General features: G+C 33.5%; 3 protein-coding genes across 3 annotated transcripts; 1 reads left to right on the top strand and 2 right to left on the bottom strand.

Moving 5' to 3' along the window:
- Window positions 1-1,131: 1,131 nt before the first annotated feature.
- On the top strand, window positions 1,132-2,123 carry LOC144553158 (dirigent protein 22-like). Its single transcript, XM_078301263.1, has 2 exons — window positions 1,132-1,565; window positions 1,807-2,123. Exons 1-2 carry the CDS (start codon window positions 1,221-1,223, stop codon window positions 2,023-2,025), a joined length of 564 nt encoding a protein of 187 aa, XP_078157389.1. The 5' UTR covers window positions 1,132-1,220; the 3' UTR covers window positions 2,026-2,123.
- Window positions 2,124-3,281: 1,158 nt separating this feature from the next.
- Window positions 3,282-5,575, bottom strand: LOC144564583 (phosphoribosylglycinamide formyltransferase, chloroplastic-like). The gene is made up of 6 exons (XM_078314196.1): window positions 5,511-5,575; window positions 4,715-4,834; window positions 4,459-4,635; window positions 3,754-3,880; window positions 3,375-3,441; window positions 3,282-3,331 (listed from the first exon to the last, which is right to left on the bottom strand). The coding sequence occupies exons 1-6, from the start codon at window positions 5,573-5,575 to the stop codon at window positions 3,282-3,284; spliced, it is 606 nt and encodes a 201-aa protein (XP_078170322.1).
- Window positions 5,576-11,580: 6,005 nt separating this feature from the next.
- Window positions 11,581-16,650, bottom strand: LOC144564578 (protein PSK SIMULATOR 1-like). Its single transcript, XM_078314185.1, has 11 exons — window positions 16,387-16,650; window positions 15,689-15,966; window positions 14,598-14,690; window positions 14,423-14,510; window positions 13,933-14,026; window positions 13,735-13,832; window positions 13,341-13,410; window positions 12,976-13,079; window positions 12,754-12,867; window positions 12,068-12,189; window positions 11,581-11,974 (listed from the first exon to the last, which is right to left on the bottom strand). Exons 1-11 carry the CDS (start codon window positions 16,648-16,650, stop codon window positions 11,734-11,736), a joined length of 1,566 nt encoding a protein of 521 aa, XP_078170311.1. The 3' UTR covers window positions 11,581-11,733.
- Between the last annotated feature and the right edge of the window lie 4,169 nt (window positions 16,651-20,819).

The following is a 20,819-nucleotide window of genomic DNA, read 5'->3' as shown; positions in this document are numbered from 1 at the left end:
TTCTTCCACTGGCTATCTACGAATTCGTAGGAGATAAATCTGCTGCGATCCAAAGGAATTGGAGACTCTGTTATTTCAAATTTTAACTTTTTATTTTTTAGCATGTATGAATTTTAATAGAAGTTGTTTTTTTATGTACAAATTTCAAAATAAATGAAAGGTTAGATTTGAAATAACATGTTCTTACAATTTTTTCGAATTGCAGCAGATTTATTTCCAAATTCACATCCCATGAGATATCTCATATTTTGCGTGTTTTTGGGAAAATCTTAACCATTCAAATATGTTTTGCACGAATCGTAAAGCACAAATATAATATTGGTCCTGCGCTATCCCTAAATAGACACCGGACTCGTCGGTCACGCAAAATATGAGACATCGATACGCACTCGGCTATCTACATTGGAAATAGGAGGCGGTCCAATGTCAAATCACAATAGTTCGATCTATCAAAATCCGTGTGAAAACTTTAAGATTTGTGCAGATTAAGTGTACACAAATCATAACACAGATCGGACAGCTTCGATTAGATAACAGACTGAATTTGATATCATTCCCATTAAACCAGCCTGTACTCTAATTCACTGAACTCATTTTGATTTACAAAGATGGTCTGAAAGTTGAAACAAGAAAAATCTGATTCATTTGATATTGCTTTCATTTACGTCATCATATGTCACTACATCAATAAATCTCTGGGGATAAGTACATCAAGACATCAAAATGATATAATAATAAGAGTCCCTGTTATTATTAAAAGTAAGAACATGTTCGAATGGCTCATCTCTTTCATATCTCATTATATTTCATATTTTATATCTTTGTTTTCAAAGTTCAAATTATTGATATGGACTATTTAACATAATATTTATACTAAAATATGTATGAAGATAAAATTTTATATTTTTTTACTATATTTTAAAATAGATACAAAATTATTGTTTTCGAACCGTTCAAAAAACAGTGATTTTCTATCTATCTTAAAAAATAGAAAAAAAAATTTCCAAAAATTATAATATTTTATCTCTAACCATATTTTAGTATATATATCATGTTGAACGGTTCGGATCGATAATTTAAACTTTGAAAATAAAAATATAAAATATGAGATATAATGATTTACAAAGATGGTCTAGAATACCTACCCACAAACATCGCCCCTCTTTATACCCAATGACCACTTCATAACCCATTCACCACAGAGACACTAATACACAAAAATGGCTTCCAAGTTAGCATCAAATGCTTTCATCATGTTCTCCTTTCTCTTGTCCCTCATTTATGTCACCTCTACCAAGGCTCAATTAGAGACCCTTTCCCCGGACAATAGGAAGGTCGAGGCCGGCATGACGCACATCCATTTCTTCTTCCATGACATTTTAAGTGGCAAGAACCCAACAGCCGTCACGATAACTCAGCCGGCTAGTGGCTATATGACTTCATTCGGCATGATGAACATGATGGATGATAAGCTGACAGAGGGCCCAGATCCTTCCTCAAAGGAAGTGGGCCGGGCACAGGGTTTGTACGCAGCATCCTGTCTTGGCGAAATCGGCTTCATGCAGGTATACAAGCCCTTGTCAATCCTTGTCAAATTAAACCAGGAAATTTATTTTACAAGAGACGAGTTAATTAATTATGGTAATCCATGGTCCCGTACCAAATTAATTTGCCATAGTCATAAGTTGCATAAGTAATAGGTTCAGGAAAATTTTGTACCAGATCATAGTAAGAGCTGAGAATTAATGTATTTTCTTTTATTTGAAGTTGTGGAGTAATATGGGTATTTGTCCTTCACTTATTTAGGCAATGAACTTGGTTTTCACGGATGGTGCGTACAACGGCAGTGTGATAACTGTATTGGGGCGAAATACACCGTTGCACGCAACAAGAGAGATGTCAGTAGTGGGTGGTACAGGGCAGTTTCGACTTGCGCGTGGCTACGCCATTGCTAAAACTCACACGCTTGACTTCACAACCGGCGACGCCACCGTGGAGTATGATGTATATGTAACAACACACTAATTACTGAATGCTGGTTGAACATATATTTAGCATGCTTGATCTTTGCTTTGATGTCCTTGTTCTGATGTAATTTTTAATAATACGGCTGCTTTCAATTTGAAGTATTTATTATTAGTTTCTAATCACAGGATATTAGGCACTTTGGGTGATAAGAATTCCTGTGCTGATTAGGTCCTAATAATTGTGGGAGTCGGTACTTGCATCCAAAATATAGTAGTTCCAAGAAGATAACGAAAGATTGCTAAGTATCGTCCGAAGAGGGGTCGTCTTAGGCTCGTCCGTATGCTCACACGAAAATTGAGAATTCACGTCCATGAAATTTGATGGTCGAAAAGAGTAATTTATGTACAAATTTAAATTATACGAGGTTTATCTTTTCTTTACCGCATTAGAAATTTGGGGGAATTTCATGTATATCCCTCAATAACTTCAAAAGTACTTATTTTCCCTCTAAACTTTGTAATTACACATCAGCCCCTCTAAACTTTCAAAAATTTATCCATCTTTTTGTTTTTTATATTAAAACTCATTTTAAATTTATAAAATACACATTTTACGCTTTATTAAAAGCATAAAAAATAGTTTGTTGAAGAAATATTGTGGTCTTATATTTGATCGGTTTTGAGGGCACAATGGATATTTTATAAAAAATAAAGGGTTTAATAGGTATTCGGTTTTTAAGGGCAAAATGGTATTTTATTAACGATAAAGGGTATAATGGGTGTCTTATAAGACTACATTGTCCTTAAACAAGTTACAAAAATTTTATGCTTTAAGGGTAAAATGGGTATTTTATATTTAAAGTGAGTTTTAATATAAAAAACAATAAAATAGATAAATTTGTGAGTTTTAGAAGTTTAGACTTTAGAGGGAGAAATACAACATTGCAAAGTTTAGAGGGGGATACATAATTTTGAATTTTTTGAGGGGTAATGTGAAATTCCCCCTAAAATTTTTGTATAGGTTCACACTTGGATATTCGGACAGCAATTTGAATAACAGTAACTGATATTAGAGGAACTGAACTATGGTAGCAGCAATTTTCTCCAACAAAGCTATATTAGAGGAATGCATTATCAAACTCACTGTAATTATGACGACAGTAACAAGTTAATTAGCTTCCCAGTATATATTAAATTGCACAAATAGTGCATCTCCGGAACCCATGCCTCTGAGCAAAAGTGCCACGGGACAATTATCAGGGCCCTTTATTTAAAAATCGGTTTAACAACCACTAATTAATGGTAGATAAACTATTAGCTAAATTCATCTGGATTTGACCTACTACAAATCAAAGGCCCCCCATAAACATGATTATGTTCACATGGAGCTGATTTGGATCCCTCCATCCTCCCTCCAAACAATTTGGTCTTCACATAGAGCTGTCACAGCCTCTACATAAACATGATTATGTTCCTGGATTTTAAATCTCATGTTAGTGAATTTACAAAAGTAGCTGCTCAAGGGCTACTACCACAAAAATAAAATAAAAATTCTTAACATTACTTGGGCAATCCACTGGGCTATGGACCAGATGTTGTTTTATTGTTAGTATCACTTTTAACACACCGATTACTTATATTGAGAAAATATCAAACAAGCCCCCACATTCATATATTTGCTGTTCCTTGCAAAAACTGTAATCCAACAAACACAAATACACGTAATTAAAACTGGAAGTCTAGAGGGAGCATTTTAGTCATCTCACACGAAACACTTAGATGCTACCTCATTAAGAACTGTAGAAACCAGCTCTTCTGGAGTATCATTGGCTAATACAGGTATGACTCGCTGGGCAAGGGTCTGACCCGTGTCATAGTGCGCATCTACAAAGTGTACAGTTGGACCAGAATATCTGGAAAACGATTATAAAACTTAAGAAAAAGTTGATGATAAATTCAATTGACATAGTAGAGAACTGGATCTAAATCAATCTAATATAGTGGGAAACTGGATCTTTGCTTGCTACATATATGTAACATTACATAGAATTGAAGCTACATTCCCTAGTGATTCTGAAATTGCTTGATGAAAAACCAGAAGAGTAGATCCTTGCATTTAGAAAATTGTAGTAATCATTGCTTGTTCTAGAAACCACTCCGGTATATTCTTAACAGAAAAAAAGATATAAGAACACAAGTACTTTTAGATGGATGTTTACACTTTGCATTTGCTCTTTTAGCAATATGAAACAATGGATAAACGAAAATTGATTCCAATAAATTCACTCTTTTGATTTGAAAGTTATATGCTTACACTTTGCATCTACTCTTTTAGCAATATGAAACAATGAACATGCAAAAATTGATTCCAACAAATTCACTCTATTGCTTCGAAAGTTATATGCACAAAAGAGGAATTTTTTTTAGTAAGAAGAGGACATTTTTAAGTTAATAATAGATGAAAACACAATGGCATATCAACAAACATTACCTACCTCCAGAGGCAATGACAGCTTTATGCACTTTTAGGCCATAATACCCCTTGCCTCCAAATGCAGGAAGAAGGGATAGATGAATGTTCAATATAGGTCTTGCAAAGGCATGTACCAATTCCAGTGGTATCAGTTTGAAGAATCCAGCCAAAAGAACAAAGTCTATTTCAAAGTTCCTGTTTCAATCATAGGTAACAAAATTAGATTAATCAATGCTTTCATGTTGTTACCGAAAATGATAAAACAAAAACAAACCTTAAAATAATTAGAAGTTCTTCAGTTGATAGCACATCAGGAGCCAATTTAGATTTGGGAAAAACAATAACTCGAATACCATCATTTCTGGCATACTCTGCACCACCAATACCATTAGTTCTTCAGTTGATAACTGTAAAAGTACTTTTCTCTCGGTACCCTCATGGATAGTCACTTTTTACCTCACGGATACTATTACATTCTTGTAGTCTCTCTATAAAAGAAATGTACTAGTTCTTTGTGTAGCTTAGCGGACCACTAAACTCCTAAATTACCTCTAATCACTAGCGTGCTAAAATCTACTTTTTCATCATTTAAACTGCTATAGATATCATCCGTTATAAATAACATTGTTTTAGAGAACCATCCTTTGGTCTAGAGGTAAAGGCAATACTCTCCGTGTGGGATGTCTCAGGTTCGAAATCTGGAAGTGGCAATTCTTTGTCGATATTAAATAGTTGAGTGGCTTGACCTCGAACCTTTACTCAAAAAAAAGATAACATTGTTTTAAATTAAAAATTTCTACTCCCTGCAATATTGCAATGTAACACAGATTCTGCATGTGTGCTGGTACCTCCAAAGTATCTTGTCCAATCCACATTGCAAAAACCAGGATGCCCAAAAATGTTTTCTGGGGTCATTATTTGGATTTTGGTCATAATAAAATTTTAGAGATGTTAATAATTATATCATGAAAATTACCTAACGGTGTGCAATTAATGTTTTGTACAGGTTCATTCTTTCTGCCGAATTTTTTATTAATATCCAAATTTAATTTTAAATTTCAAAAACTAACCGTATCAGCAGTAAATCTCGAAATATACCCTTTCCGTAAAAATTTTTTCCGGAAACAGGCCCCATTTCCGGAAAATTTTTTTACGGAAACCGCCTCTGTTTCCGGAAAAAATTTTTACGGAAACAAGCTATTTCCGGAAAAATTTTTTACGGAAACAGAGTTAACTACAAATGCCGCTGGCTCCCCCGTCCCCATCACACTCCATCACTTTCTCCCTTCCGATTTTCAAGGTAATTTTTTTTTTATTTAATTTATTTAATTTATTTAATTTTAAATGGTTGAAAATAATGTCCAAATAATTTAGGAAATACCGAATGGTCTAGAATAATTTAGAAAATACCAAAATGGTTTAGAATAATTTAGAAAATACCGAAATAGTCTAGAATTGTTTAGAAATTACCGAAATGGTGTAGAATAATTTAAAAAATACCGAAATGGTATAGAATAATTTAGAAAAATACCGAAAAAATGTAGAATAATTTAGAAAAATACCCAAATAGTGTAGAATAATTTAGAAAATACCCAAATAGTGTAGAATAATTTAGAAAATACCGAAATAGTCTAGAATTGTTTAGAAATTACCGAAATGGTGTAAAATAATTTAAAAAATACCAACATAGTCTAGAATAATTTAGAAAATACCAAATGGTGTAGAAAATTACCTTACTAATATAGAAAATTGTTCGATTAATTTAAATTTTTTTTAGGAATCTCTTTTCCTTTCGGGTCCCGTTCGGAGCTCTGATTGTCTGATCGATCGGATCTGCGATTCAGGTTTTTACATTTGAATTTTTTTTATTTTAATTTAAAATGTAATTAATGAGTTCATTTTAATGGTTTAGAATATTGTCTGATTAATTTAGAAAATACCAAAATGATGTATAATAATTTAGAAAAATACCAAAATAGTGTAGAATAATTTAGAAAATTCCTAAATGGTGTAGAATAATTTAGAAAATACCAAATGGTGTAGAATAATTTAGCAAATACCGAAATAGTCTAGAATTGTTTAGAAATTACCGAAATGGTGTAGAATAATTTTAAAAATATCAAAATGTTGGGAGAAATTTAAAAAATACCAAATGGTGTAGAAAATTATCTTAGTAATGTAGAAAATTGTTTGATTAATTTAAATTTTTTTTAGGAATCTCTTTTCCTTTCGGGTCCCTTTCGGAGCTCTGATTGTCTGATCGATCGGATCTGCGATTCAGGTTTTTATATTTGTATTTTTTTTAATTTTAATTTAAAATATAATTAATTAGTTCATTTTAATGGTTAAGAATATTGTCTGATTAATTTAGAAAATGCCAAAATGATGTACAATAATTTAGAAAAATAACAAAATGATGTAGAATAATTTGAAAAAATTTAAGGTGATTTACAATATTGTTCGAATTTTGTAGTATGGCAGACCCAGTACTTAAGCATAGATTTAGCCCCCTGTTGTGGATAGTTCACGGTAATCACAGGATATCTGAGGCGTCTAAGGAGGTAAACATTTACTTTTTTTTTTTCATAACTCTGTAAGTAATCAAATAAATATTGTAATTAATTTTTTTCTTATTGTAGAGTACAGAAATTTTATCCGTGAGACATTATCGGCACAAATGCGAGTATAATGAGAGGTACGCACCGTTTTTAATTCGAATGGGCTTATATCAGCTCGCGACATTGCCCGATATCGCCCTCGATGCGGCCCTCATTCATGGACTTGTCGAGCGGTGGCGTCCGGAGACGCACACTTTTCATCTTCCATTCGGAGAGATGACAGGTATTAACTAATTTAAATAATTTTTTTTTTATTCGTTCCTGACAAGTCAAATATATTACAGTTTCTCTGGAGGATGTGAGTTGTCTCTGGGGTTTGCCTATTACGGGGGAGCCGATAACGGGATTTACAAACTCGGCGAGTTTTCAAGGCCGACTGTATGAGTTGCTGGGGGTGAAAGATGATGAAGTGAAGGGGTTCATGAAGAAGAGGGGGAATGATACGTACGACATGCTTATCGCCAAAAAAACTGTCCGTGAGCGCTTCAAAACATTACCAACAGATGCGAACGAAGAACAATTGAAATGATTAGTATTTTTTTATTTACAATCTTATTCGTATTTGATATTTTTTAATAATGTACTCACATTTTAAAATTGACGGTTAGGTATGTCCGTGGATTTCTCCTCGACATGCTAGGGAATACCATGTTTGCTGACAGTAGCGGGGACGGAATACCGCTGTGGTATCTCGGCATGATTGAAAACTTGGACGAGCCGAGAAAGTACAACTGGGGCGGAGCTGTTCTCACTTATTTATATAGAAATCTATGCCTCGCATCCAGTCCTTCATGCAAAAGCATGCATGGTCCCACCATGCTTCTGCAACACTGGTCGTGGACCCGATTTCAAATTCACCGGCCGTTACCGGGATCTCAACCGAATTGGGGCGCAGAAACAGAAGATACATGTCCATCATTTGCTGACATGTGGAAAGGCCCACACAATTGGGAAAACTCGTCCCATGGTGCAACCTCCGGTCCAGGTATCCCTCGCGACCAGATTCAGAAACTGACGGATAACATGGTCAATTGGCAGCCATATGCATCTGTTTACCACAACCTTTCGAGAACAACCCGGGCGGACCAGGTACATTGTAATAAAGTCATATTCTTTCTTTCATTTATGTCATCACATTTATAATTTGTACCTAACATTGCAACTCTAAATTTGTCAGCCGTTCTACTTGTACCGCGGTCCTCTTATTTTTTATTGGATTGTTGAGCATCACAATCCTGATCGCTGCATGCGACAGTTCGGAAGATGGCAACAGATAGAGCCACCGCTTCCCCAGGATCCAGTCGAGCACCAAGAGCTGCACAAGTAATATTCGCAAATCATATGTGGCTTACTTATTTTAAAGTACTTATTTACTTATTTACTTATTTATTCTACTAACCTTGTAAACAGGTTGAAATCGGGCTCAAAGAAAAATGCCAACTGGGCGCAAGTGCACCGTCGGCATGTAAACGATGCAACACATTATGCACATCATGTGTACGAAGTAGGTCGTCCGTGGGATATAAATGACCTCCTAAGATATCGTAAATGGTACCAGGAGACCTGCATGGCATCCGTTTACCTGTTTGGCCAGCACGTGGTGGGGATGGATCGTAATGTTCCAGTTCCAAGAGACGAGCACTCCAAGTCTGGATACATTCCCAGCGGATCGACATTTGTTCGAAATGTAAACATTTCTAACTCTGAATTTTATGATTGGTTTATTATATATGATCTATTATACTCTGAATATACGTGCAGGCTTTGCGTGGGATAGAAGAGTTAGCACATGGCACACGGGCATTTTTCACGAAGGGTCTCCGTGCAATTGGCAAGGGCAAAATGAGACTAGGTTGGTGCCTCTGCAGAGATAATGGTTATGGAGACCGTGCTATTGCCATGCTGGAGGATGCGGGGGTTCCACGTAATTGGGAGGAAATTCCATCCGACGATTCTTATCCCTTGGGAACGGAGCAGATGCCACCAGGCCCTGTATTTGAAGGCCCAGATCCAGTGACGGGCTGTTTATATGATGGCTCACAATGGAGGGATTACATCCGTCCGGGAGAGTTCGCAGGGCATACTCTATCATCACGTGCCAATGCGCGCCAGGTATGAATTCAACTTACAAGCTGATTTCAAATTTAATTTGTAGCTAAGAAAAACTATGTATGAATTGCAGGAGTAGACTCATGAGCAGACTCAGGAGCAGACTCATGAGCAGGCGTATGAGCAGAGGCAGGACCAGGATATGAGTTATGCTCAATGGATGAATGTACTATTCGGCGATGAAGGCGGCCCGGTATGTAATACTTTAATTGAGGTAATTTTGTTTTTTAATTTACAATCAACAAGTAATAAAAATTTTCTTATGAAATGCAGATGTCTTAGGATCAAGCGGATTATCATTACTATCAAGGACTGTCTCAGGAGCAGGCGAACGAGATGGAGCAAATACAATTTGACCAGGCAAGGCACGAATCAATGATGGCTCATATGGAGGCGCCTCCGACTCCATTTTTCGACCACGCATTCGGTGATCCTGGGGTGTCGTCTTCTTATGATGCAGGTGATACTGGGGCGTCGTCTTCTTATTGACGGGATTGTGGTTGTGACTGATTGGGCTGTCCGATATCATCATCGGAACCCGACGGCTCACCGGAGAGCATCTCATCTCCACTCGCCAAACTATCAGAATCAATTGCATCCACAGGTACGTGCGAATAATCGCGTACATGTCTGCGGACCGCACTGGAACTGGGTCGGGATCTCATTGGTATATCCACAGAGTGCCGACCGGTACTAGGTCGGGATCTAACTGGTATTGGGTCTTGATCCACATGATTCTGACTGCTACTGGGTCGGGATATAACTGGTTGATCCACAGAGTTGCTACCGGTACTGGGTCCGGGTCTCATTCTTACATCCACAGAGTACCGACCGGTGCTAGGTCGAGATCTAACTGGTATTGGGTCCGGTTCCACAGGATTCTGACTGGTACTGGGTCGGGATCGAGGTTCAGGAATCTGACTAGTACAGTTCGGTTCCAATTCTACATATAACTCCATAATCTTGAACCTTTGTGAAAAAGACGACACAATTCCTAAAATCATTTCGAATGATTGTTGGTCCATTACCGGTACTAATTGATAGTCACGTTGTCCATCGGTGGACATATTAAACCTGACTTGAATTTCCAGATTTGCTTGACTGGCATTGTACCCAACAAATTTATAAATCTCATTCTGAAGATAATCAAAATTGTGGTTCACGGTTAGCGGTAATGAGTATTTAGCTCGGGTACTGTAATAGACCCCGTCATCATTATATTGGATTTCCCCTCCAGTATAAATTTTCGCACAAATAGTTGTCATTTTTAATTTCGATTGGTCTGACAATTTCAAAAATAACAACATATAATTAATTAAAAATTGTGTTGCCATTGGTAAAAATATTCTAGACAATTTTCAATAATTATTCTACACTATTTTGGAATTTCATAAATTAATATGGCAACATTCTAAACTATATTGGAATTTTTTAAATTATTATAAACCATTTTGGAAGGTTGTAAACAATTCTAAATTTTCTGGACAATATTATGAAAAATAAAAAAAAAATTTGGAATGAAGTAATTAATTATAAATTAAATTAAAAATAACATAAAGAAAATAAAATTACCTCAATCGAAAACCGGTCGATCTGACTGTCAGAGCTCCGTAAGGAATCCGAAAAGCAAAAAGTTCCTAAAACAATTCTAAATCATTTTAGAATTAATCAAAATTATTTCAGAATTAATAAAATTATTTTAGAATTACAAAAACTTTTAAATTTATTCTGCACCATTTTTTATTTTTTTCAATTAATATGACAATATTCAGAATTTAAATAATTTCAAATTAAATAGTTACATATTTAAATAATTACAAATTAAATACTTCTAAATTAAATTAAAATTATAAATAAATGAAATTAAAATTATAAATTAATGAAATTAAAATTATAAATTACTTAAATTTAATATAAATAAATTAAATTAAAAATAATAAATTAATTAAATTTAAATTATAAATAATAAATAATAAATAATTAATTAATTAAATTAAAACTTACTGTGAGAGAGAGAGCGGATGATATGAAAGCGAACCGTAAACACTCTGCGAATTTATAACGAAATTTAATGCATTTCCGGAAAAAAAAATTCCGGAAATTTCGCCTGGTTCCGTAAAAAAAATTTCCGGATTCCCATTTCCGGAAAAAAATTTTCCGGAAACAGAGATCCTTTCCGAAGGAATGTTTTCCGGAATTTATCTGTTTCCGGAAATGGGGCCTGTTTCCGGAAAAAAATTTTACGGAAAGGGTAAAATTCGAATTGCACTAGTCAAGCGGTTAGTTTTTGAAATTTAATATTAAATTTGGATATTAATAAAAAATTCGGTTCTTTCTGCGTATTAAAAATATACAGATTTGCCCTTTTGGTGGTTTGATGTTTTCGACAGCACCAGGCTTTTTCCAAAATGTTTATAGGGAGAATTATATGTGCAATATTAATTTTGTATTCACATCTATATCTTCCTCTTAGAAATTAAATCAACACTTCTATTTTGTTCGTAAAATTTCTAACAATACGCAACAAAAAAGAAAAAGAAAAATTATTTTCTTTGTATAAATCTCATCATGAAGTATCTTTGCTATTCTTTGAGCGCTTGCTGGTACTGGTAGGATTTGCAAATCTTCTATTATTTTGCGGGTCAATATTGTTTGCACCAGAGCAGTTTATATTTTTGGCAACCAGCTGGTGAAGCCACACTAAAAGATCCAGTATAATCTCTTCTGCTTTTTCCTTCTTGGCATGATCAAGTGTTTGCAACCTTATCAAATTGGGTTCTACGACAACATTGTCATTAGCCTCAGTTCTGGAAAAACATGAATATCAATAAAATTATCAGCTTTGAATTCCCGTTTATCATAAGCATTCAAAAAAAAGAGCATAGTTTTCATTGGCTTACCGTATATTTGCCATTTCACCGACCCAACCAAACTGGTACTGAGCTTTAATTGTATTATTGGCCATTGGCAATAGCCATTTTAAGATCTTATCCAATTCCCTTCTTGTTTCCTTCATAGTAAACTGCTCAGAGAAATGACAAGAAGGATTAGATGTCTAAACTGATGAAATAAAGACACAAAATCAAATGTCTGAACTACTCTTGTGGTGGATCGCGGATTGCAATTTTATAACACTATCGGGGCCTGCAAGCTTTATTTGAAGCATAATTGAAGAAACAGTTATATATATGAATTCTTTGAAGTATTCATATAAGCATTTTATTGTGAGGGAATATATGTTGGGTTGAATTTTATTGGAAATGCTTAGCAACTGAAGGCGTTTATTTTTTTAGATATAGTACAGTAGTACTGGTACAGAATCCGGCATCTGTTCAAGCCCTTAAGACAATGCACTGAAGGCGTTTATTAAGACTGGATATGGGTTGGTCATGGCCTGGCCAGGTTGTGCTAAGATTTTATAGAGTTGCTTTTTATTTTGGACCTAGCCTGAAATTTCTCTGGTAAATGGTTAAGGTTTTTTCTGGGTTTGTTTTCTCGTTACAATAACAACCACCATATGATCAATTCATTAATTTCCTAAACTTCTAGATATAATTTCAGTAAGTCAGAAAAATGAAGAACCGACCTTGCTGGGTTGAAGTGATAATAGGCAAGGTTTTAGAGAAGCTTTTATGTTCTCAGGTAATGACATATACAATGCTTCCCTCAACGCTTGAGGCACCGAATTTTGAAGAATCATCTGAGCACAATACAATTTTGGTTATAACTTCGTGGACTTGATGTTTTGAAATCAAAGAAAGAACGTTAATTAACAATAAACAAAATAAAATAAATCAATGGAGCATACCATGTTATCAATTTTTGTTATAATTTGTGCATAATGCAAAGCAAGCCCTGCTGAACTTAGTGTTTCAGAACTATTGATTGCCTTCTCCATGCAATCCTTTCCACCTAAAAGTTGAAAAAATTGGGCATCCTTAATGACCAACTAGTAGAAAGAGAAAGTTCCAAACATTCTAAAATGGAAAAGTTCTATATTCAATTTAATAAAATTCAAAGATATAAGACAACTGGTCTTTGATCTAGTAATTAAGATAATACTCTCTGTGTGAGATGTTATGGTTTGAAATTCGTTTGGTCAATGGATTCTTTACAGATATTTATTGTTGGGAGTCTTTAAAAAAAAAAAAAAAAAAACAGAGAGACAAGTACCTTCAATATCAAAGGCTCTGTTGATCTTGAAATGTATAAACTGAACCATATCTAATAGCTTCACAACTACCTGAAAATAAAAATATACTCAAATTCTTAATAATGTTCGCTTTTCCTAAATCTATTACCAAAGTTACTGCTAATAACTTTCAGGAATGATTTGGTGAATTAGCATCAATAATCCACGTCTTGGGTTCTAAGCTGCAAATTTGGGTACCAGAACTGTTATGTTAACAACACTCAGGTATCGTAACCAGAACATGTCATGCTCAAATGAGAGTTTAGATGTGAAATTGTAGACTGGACTATGTCAAAGGGAAAAAGGACATTTGTGTATTGTGCAGTACCAGTCATGTCTGGTACTGGCACAAACTAGATGGTCCTAATAATATACCTCTTCTAGCTTCTTTGACCAAAGTGTTTCTTTCCGTAGGTCTTTTATGTAACTCTTCTGATTATCTATCTGTTGTTTAAGATCTTTAGCTCTATCTCCTGAAAATTCAAAGTATTTTTTTATTAGAAATTGCATAAAAAGGAGCAAGGGGAGAATAGTACTTACAAATAACCTGATTTCCTTAAACATAACGTCTACCTTTCTGAGAGAAAATAAAATTCTGCTCTTCCCAGCATTTCTTCTCATAATCTTGTTCAAATTTCTTTAGCACATACAACTCCAGGTAGAGGTTCTAGACAAGAAATCAAGAGAGGGACAAAAAAATGAGTTAAAAATAAGAGAAAGTAAAACGAAGCAAAAAAAAAAATAGAATCATCTGCATTGGGTACTTTTTTTTTTTTTTATTAAAAGGCCGAAGCCCATTTTCCATTAAAAGAAAACATAGTTTAACTTACAACCTTGAGTTCAGAATACCTAATCAAAACAAAACCCACCCAGGATAGCACAACGCCACAACCACAAAACATCTGCATTGGGTACTTAACTTCATTGTACGGTATCTAAGTTGGTGCCAGACTAATTTTTTTTCATACCACATACACTTGATCTTGTACAGGTCATTCCCAATAGCAATGCTTTGCCTGTGCACCTGTGGCTTTTTATACAGTAATTAGAGGATAATACTCACAGAAGTACGCTGAGAAAGGCCGAGTAGATGTTGCATTGCTCCAGTTGCAATTTCCTTCAAACAACTTGGAGGCCTTTCCGATTCAAATCTAAATAATACATAGCAAGCAGAGCGCATTGTTAGATAATTATTTGTCTAGAACATATATATTACCTAAGTATTATATTTCTGCTACCTGTCAAAATAGCGTTCCAAATTGTGAAACTGAGGATCCTTGCATCTATTTCCGAACCTTATGACCTCTCTAGAGAATACTTCCAATTCTTTTCTGTGAAACAAAAAAAAAAAAAACTTTTAGAAAAGGGGGACTTTTTTAAGATATGAAGTGGGAAATTTGTTCATGAAATATAAATAAATAAATATATAAAATTGACAAAAGGTAAACAAACATAGAATGGAAGACATTATAAATTTATAATAAAGGATATCAAGGGAAGAATGCACATATCAAAAGTCAGAAGGTTGACCTTTTGTGCTTTAAATTATTGATCTCTTGTTCTAGTTTTTCTCACAAATCATAATGACATCATTTTATGGAAAGTAGCAAATAAATGAATTTTCAAAAAGACCTATTTCACAGATTGCAAAATGGCCCCTATATGGTCCATAATTGCAAAATTAAAAGAACCCTGTATCGTTGGAGAAATCTAAAGAAATGGCCAGAAGAATTCAACCTAAATCTCTGTTGCTAAGCTTAGATGGACCAATTTTAAATCCGGTTAAATGGCTAAATTTTATTGGCTGGTCCTTTTATTTTTATTCTCTACCATGGCCAACCATGCATTACTAATTAAGTAAAAACAATAATGAAAATTAACATGATTAAAATAAGAATTATCTTTTTTAACTTATATATTACTGAATCTAGATTTAAACTAACATTTAATTTAGATTTAAAACATTTTAAAACCCTTCAAGAAAGAGCAATCCAAAATTTCTCCCTGTCATCATTGTGTGTATGGTAATTTGATGGTGCCAAAAGCAACTAATAGAAACCTTTATTTTTAATCTCCAACTTAGGGGCTCTTTTACATTTATTGAAAAGGTAAGGAACTTTTCAAATCTCTCTAAGAAAATTTTGGAAAATATATTAAGTTTTATCTGCTACACACCTACAATAATCAGAGCCACAAATTCTCAGTTTTTATGCGTCAGTTTTAAGTTGAAAGTGCCGTTTGTTCAAAAAAGTATCCTTAATTCGACCCTCTTAATAACTATTAAATAAAAATAATCATGTTTATGAAGATGTAAAATATAATTAAGAACCTCTTATCAGCAGCAGCCAGGTTTAGCAGCTCCTGCATATCGCTAGAAACCAATCTTTGTATGCCTTGTGATTGGAGCACTACCTCTTTGCAATGCTTCACATTTCCATCTGAGAGAGCCTCCATCAATTTGGATCCTTTGAAAACGGTGTTAGCTACCTCAAAGCACAATATCGAGATCTTGCCATCTCTTGACACCGGTTTTGGTGCAGAACTACTACTACCTGGGCCAAAGAACACGGTGTTTCTCGCGTTCCCAAGAAATGAAGCTCCATCAGCCTAAGTGAAGAGCAAACATGTTTAATGGTTGATGTGAGTTCAATTATAATATAACTTAACCACAAATTAAACCAAATCAAGATTACTTTATTGGACTGTTCTTTAAGGCATATCAAAATCTATTCATTTCTTCGGATAAATTCAATTGGGAAATCATCTTCCTACCAGAATTTGATGTTTATGATTTTATTGGAATTAATTCAAGAATGTTCTTCTCATTGTTTACACTCCAAATTGGATCATGTTAGGATGCTTTTTCAACAGCATATAGTCTGTACAATTACTATTTTTGTATTTTCTGGTAAGCGCAACATGCCGGTGCTAGACCAGTGAGGTCTAACACTAGTGCATGGTATATATACCACATTATTGTTTGATTGCATCAATCCAAAAATTATAAAAGAAAAAAAAAAGACTTGCCTTTGAGTTGGTGTCCTTTGAGATATTGGCTTGTTTTTTGTTAACATCTTTCAATTTGTTTCTCTTCAAGGATGATGATTCTACCTCTTTTTGATCCAAATACCATGATTTCTCTTTGCCTTTTTCGAATGATTTCTCTTTGCTTGATTCTTTCTCTGTGGTTGGTGTTACTCTTTTCTTGTCTTGCCTCTTCCCATTGTTGCTGTTATCTCTTTCTTGACCTGATTCCTCTATTGCAACCCCACATGAATGAACACATCCCATTGTACTCTCTGTTGCTCTCTTGCGATCTCTCTTCTCTCTCTCTTCTTCTCCTCAAAAGCAGAGAACTGTATCAAAGCAAAAAAAAGCCAGAGAAGCAGAATTGAAGATAACCCGTCGTGAAAATATATCGATGGTTTGATATTTGAAATGCTAACATACTGGATGACAAATTTTCTTACAATATTTTTTTATGACCTTTTCTCCAATTTCTTTTCAAACCTCTGAGGTATTTAATGGCCTATAAGAGAGAATGTATGGACTTCTAGAAGGGAGGGAAAAAAGAAAGAGACCTTTATTTTTTAATGTTTAAAAATAAATCAATCAAAACAGATAAGCAGAGCAGACAGCAGCATACAAGAATTCAAGTCTAGCAATTTTTTTATAGCAATTAGTTTTAGGACAAGTTTGGCATGCATTATTCTTGGGGGTGAAAACAGAGCGGATAATATTCAATCCGTATTAGATTTGTAGTCGATTTATATTTAAAAATTAGATATTTGATATTCAAATATTTGTGCGGATATATAGATGCGAATATGATTTTAAATTTTAATTATTCATATCTAAATATCTAAATAGTCGATATATATCATGAGGAGGGTTCAAATGCCCCCATCATGCCTTCATTTTTTAAAAACTTTAATAACTCAAAATTTAAATCTTAAAATTCAAAATAAAACTATTGGATATGAACTACATCATTTTATCTATGCACGTGTAAAAAATTACGGTATTTCAACTTTGTTTTGGTTGTTATCTTGAGCTTATAAAAATGTATACTAATGTGGATAATTTATAGACGTTAATTTTTAACTTATTGATTCACATAAAGGCAAAATTAAAATGTGATAATTTTTTTATGGGCACATAGAGAAAATAGCATAGATCGCATCTAACTGTTTTATTTTGACGTTTAAGTTTTAAACTTTGAGTTATTTAAGTTTTTAAAAATAGAGGCATGATGGAGGCATAAAAAATGGAGGCATTTGAATCCTCCTCATATATCATATAAGTTCAATATATATTATGAAAAAAAATTATGTTATTCACCATTATAATTAGATAAACATTATGAACTTTGGTAATTTTTAATAAGTATATGATCCAAGATGAGGGATCAAGTTACAACAATTTTTGAGTTACAACAAGTTACCACAACCATTTTCTACATTTTCAAAATCCAAATCATCGATCCAAACCGTTCAACATGATCTCCACAATAAAATGTGCTTGGAGACCAAATTTTACATTTTTTGGAATTTTTTTACTATTTATTAAGATGGGTACAAAATTCAATGGTCTGAATTTGACTAGTATTTGTACCCATCTTAATAAATAGTAAAAAAATTCCAAAAAATGTAAAATTTGGTCTCCAAGCACATTTATTGTGGAGATCATGTTGAACGGTTTGGATCGACGATTTGGACTTTGAAAATGTAGAAAATTGTTGTGGTAACTTGTTGTAACTCGATCCAATCCGTATTCATATCCGTCAAATATCTGATCCGATTAGACTAATATGTTTTACTCTTTTCTCATGAGGAAAAAAAAAGGGAATTTTAGGTTTTTGAAAATTTCTCCCAGTTAATGTCCTCCTTATTTTTCATCTCCATTTTGGGATAGATTTCTCATTCTGCGTTTTTTAATATTATTTTTCATCTCCAGTTAATGACTCCAGACTCACTCTAATAAGCGTCAAATCTAAATCTTAAATAAATATATTAAACTTTTACATAAAACAACTAAGTATAATTGTAATAAATTATGACTGAGTCAATGGTAGTTTGCAATCCGCACATTGATCCCTACTAGTGATCAATATCTGTCTTCAAAGTCTAGACAGTTGATCTAAACTGTTCAATATGATCTATATGAAAATGTACTTATATATGGTCCAAAATCTTTGAATCGTGATTTTTTATCTATCTAAAAAATAGTAAAAAAAATGTAAAATTTGATATCCAAGACATTTTCATATTAAATCATATTAGACGGTTTAGATTGATTATTTAAATTTTAAAAATATAAATATAAATTCATAGTACGAACCAAGATGTGCATTACAAAGTAACATAACCCTACTCATAAATTAGATTATTATTCTTTTACACTAAACACACAAAATTATACAATATTTCAACTTTAGTTTGATATGCATAGAGGACAAATAAAATAAATGAACCAAATTTGACTATTTAACTATTTCTCTTGAAGGCTATCGACATAAGATTAAATTTCTTTTCTGATAAATTTTTATATACTTGTAATTGCTGTGATATAAAAACACATCTAACATTTTAAGCTAATTGAAGTTCGTACCGTCTGATTCAAACAATCATTTACATCGAACCTCCTTTTTTTGTTTATTTTTTAAAATAAGATTGAATCGAAGCCTCTAATCTTATATTTTATTGCACAAACAAAAAAGTTACACACTTGCAGTTATATACAAAAGCTCAATGAGTATTGAGCATTAAAAATGAAAAAAAATAAAAGTAAATAAAAAGGAAACAAACATTGGAAATTTTACATTGCCTACCCATGAGAGGGATCAGTATCCTCTCAGGTATTGTAGAGGATCACTTCACTTTACGGTTTGAGATTAAATCTCAATCGGTTTGGAATTCGGGTCACCATAGGGACTGTATTATTAGGCTTTGAGATTCATGCCAAGTTAAAATGAATGGTCCAGATTTAGTAATTGTAAAAGATTTCCTTATCAGGTATTGGAGAGGATGTGAATTCATCCTCCCAGGTACTTGACTGAATCTGACCGAAACGGACGGCTCAGATTTTTAAATTGATACGAATATCAAAGCACAAATAATATTGTTCCTGCGCCATCCTGAGTAATCACTGGCTGAGAATAAATCTAGACCGTCCGTTTCGATCAGGTTGAGTCAAGTACCTGAGAGGATACGGCATGTGTCAGTCACGGTCACCAAATCAAGGAGACGGTTGATTATGAAGAGCTTGAGCTGGTTTGGTTTTTGGGTTGTGCATCAACAATTTTCCTGTTGTTGCGATGAACTCATGCGGCACAGACTGGAGAATTTTTCATTTATAGAAAATATCATAAAATAATACAGAAAAAGAGAAAGAGTACTTTCGTTTTCCGATACATAAAAAGTTGATATAAAATTTACCGATCCAAACATCGAAAAAAAGAGTCGTGGAATTTTTTAAAATTCTACTAATCTAAAAGTTTTTTTAATAAACATGCTTGGGATTTTTCGTGGAAAACATAATTAGAAATTTGAAGACAATTTTGTTAAGGTCCGAAGTTTGTCCGATCTATAGAAGATCCAAGACAATCAAACAATAAAAAAAAAAAAAACTTTGAATCGAAAAAGATTTTACCAGTTCAAAGTTTGAATCGGAAAGTACTTTTTTCTCTTTTTCTATATTACTTTATAATATTTTCTATGAATAAAAAAACTCTCCACTGATAGTCTTTCAGCTTCTTTTTAATTAGTTGTAAGTGTTGAAATAAAATAATGCTTGTACGGAATGAAGGAAAGTAATTTCCAGTTTTAATCGTCAGATCTTTATAAGTTGGAAGGCAATTAGGCTGTGATCCGAACAACTGTTTTTAGATTTCAATTGATTTCAAATCAATAAAATTTAATGGAGATCATTTAGAGTAAATAAAAGAATAATCATAACAAAAGAGTAGTTTCTATTGCAAAGCAAAGGCGCTTCAGCTCTCTCTTTATAATTTCTTTCATAATCCAAACATGTAGATATTTTATTGAGTAAGGCTGCGGTGCTATGGGTTGCATAGAGGGTCTCTATGCAACGGCTGAATATTTGAGTTTTCAAAATCTTAATAGTCAATTTAAACAGATCAACATGATCTCCATATGAATATGTACTTGCAAACCAAATTTTTATATTTTTTAGAATCTTTTACTATTTTTTTAGATAGATAAAAAATCACTTGATCTAAAAAATTATGCACCATTCATGATCTCAAATATTGAGTCATAGAGGTCCTCTATGCAACCCATAGCACCGTAACCTTACTCTATTTTATTTGCTCCATTTTGTTTTCAATTTTATTTGTTATCTTTTAAGGGTTACAGCGCAGGGATCTCATAAGACTTTTTCTTTAATAATTTTTAGGGCTGGACTCTCATAGTTTATTTAAAAAATTGAACGAATATGAA

The sequence above is a fragment of the Carex rostrata genome, chromosome 1, assembly GCF_964058835.1.
Source record: "Carex rostrata chromosome 1, lpCarRost1.2, whole genome shotgun sequence".
Classification (NCBI taxonomy): Eukaryota; Viridiplantae; Streptophyta; class Magnoliopsida; order Poales; family Cyperaceae; genus Carex; species Carex rostrata.
Note: the sequence above shows the minus strand (reverse complement) of the source record. Positions and strands in the feature narration are given on the sequence as shown.

Excerpts from the sequence above, each read along its gene's own strand:
- LOC144553158 (XM_078301263.1), top strand. The coding sequence starts at position 1,221 with ATGGCTTCCAAGTTAGCATCAAATGCTTTCATCATGTTCTCCTTTCTC. Across the intron at positions 1,566-1,806 it reads GCGAAATCGGCTTCATGCAG|GCAATGAACTTGGTTTTCAC; the intron begins GTATACAAGCCC and ends TCACTTATTTAG.
- LOC144564583 (XM_078314196.1), bottom strand. The coding sequence starts at position 5,575 with ATGGGGCCTGTTTCCGGAAAAAATTTTTACGGAAAGGGTATATTTCGA. Across the intron at positions 4,636-4,714 it reads GAACTTCTAATTATTTTAAG|GAACTTTGAAATAGACTTTG; the intron begins GTTTGTTTTTGT and ends TGATTGAAACAG. Across the intron at positions 3,881-4,458 it reads GTCATTGCCTCTGGAGGTAG|ATATTCTGGTCCAACTGTAC; the intron begins GTAATGTTTGTT and ends ATCGTTTTCCAG.
- LOC144564578 (XM_078314185.1), bottom strand. The coding sequence starts at position 16,650 with ATGGGATGTGTTCATTCATGTGGGGTTGCAATAGAGGAATCAGGTCAA. Across the intron at positions 14,511-14,597 it reads TTGGAACGCTATTTTGACAG|ATTTGAATCGGAAAGGCCTC; the intron begins GTAGCAGAAATA and ends TGTATTATTTAG. Across the intron at positions 13,833-13,932 it reads TTTTATTTTCTCTCAGAAAG|GAGATAGAGCTAAAGATCTT; the intron begins GTAGACGTTATG and ends TTGAATTTTCAG.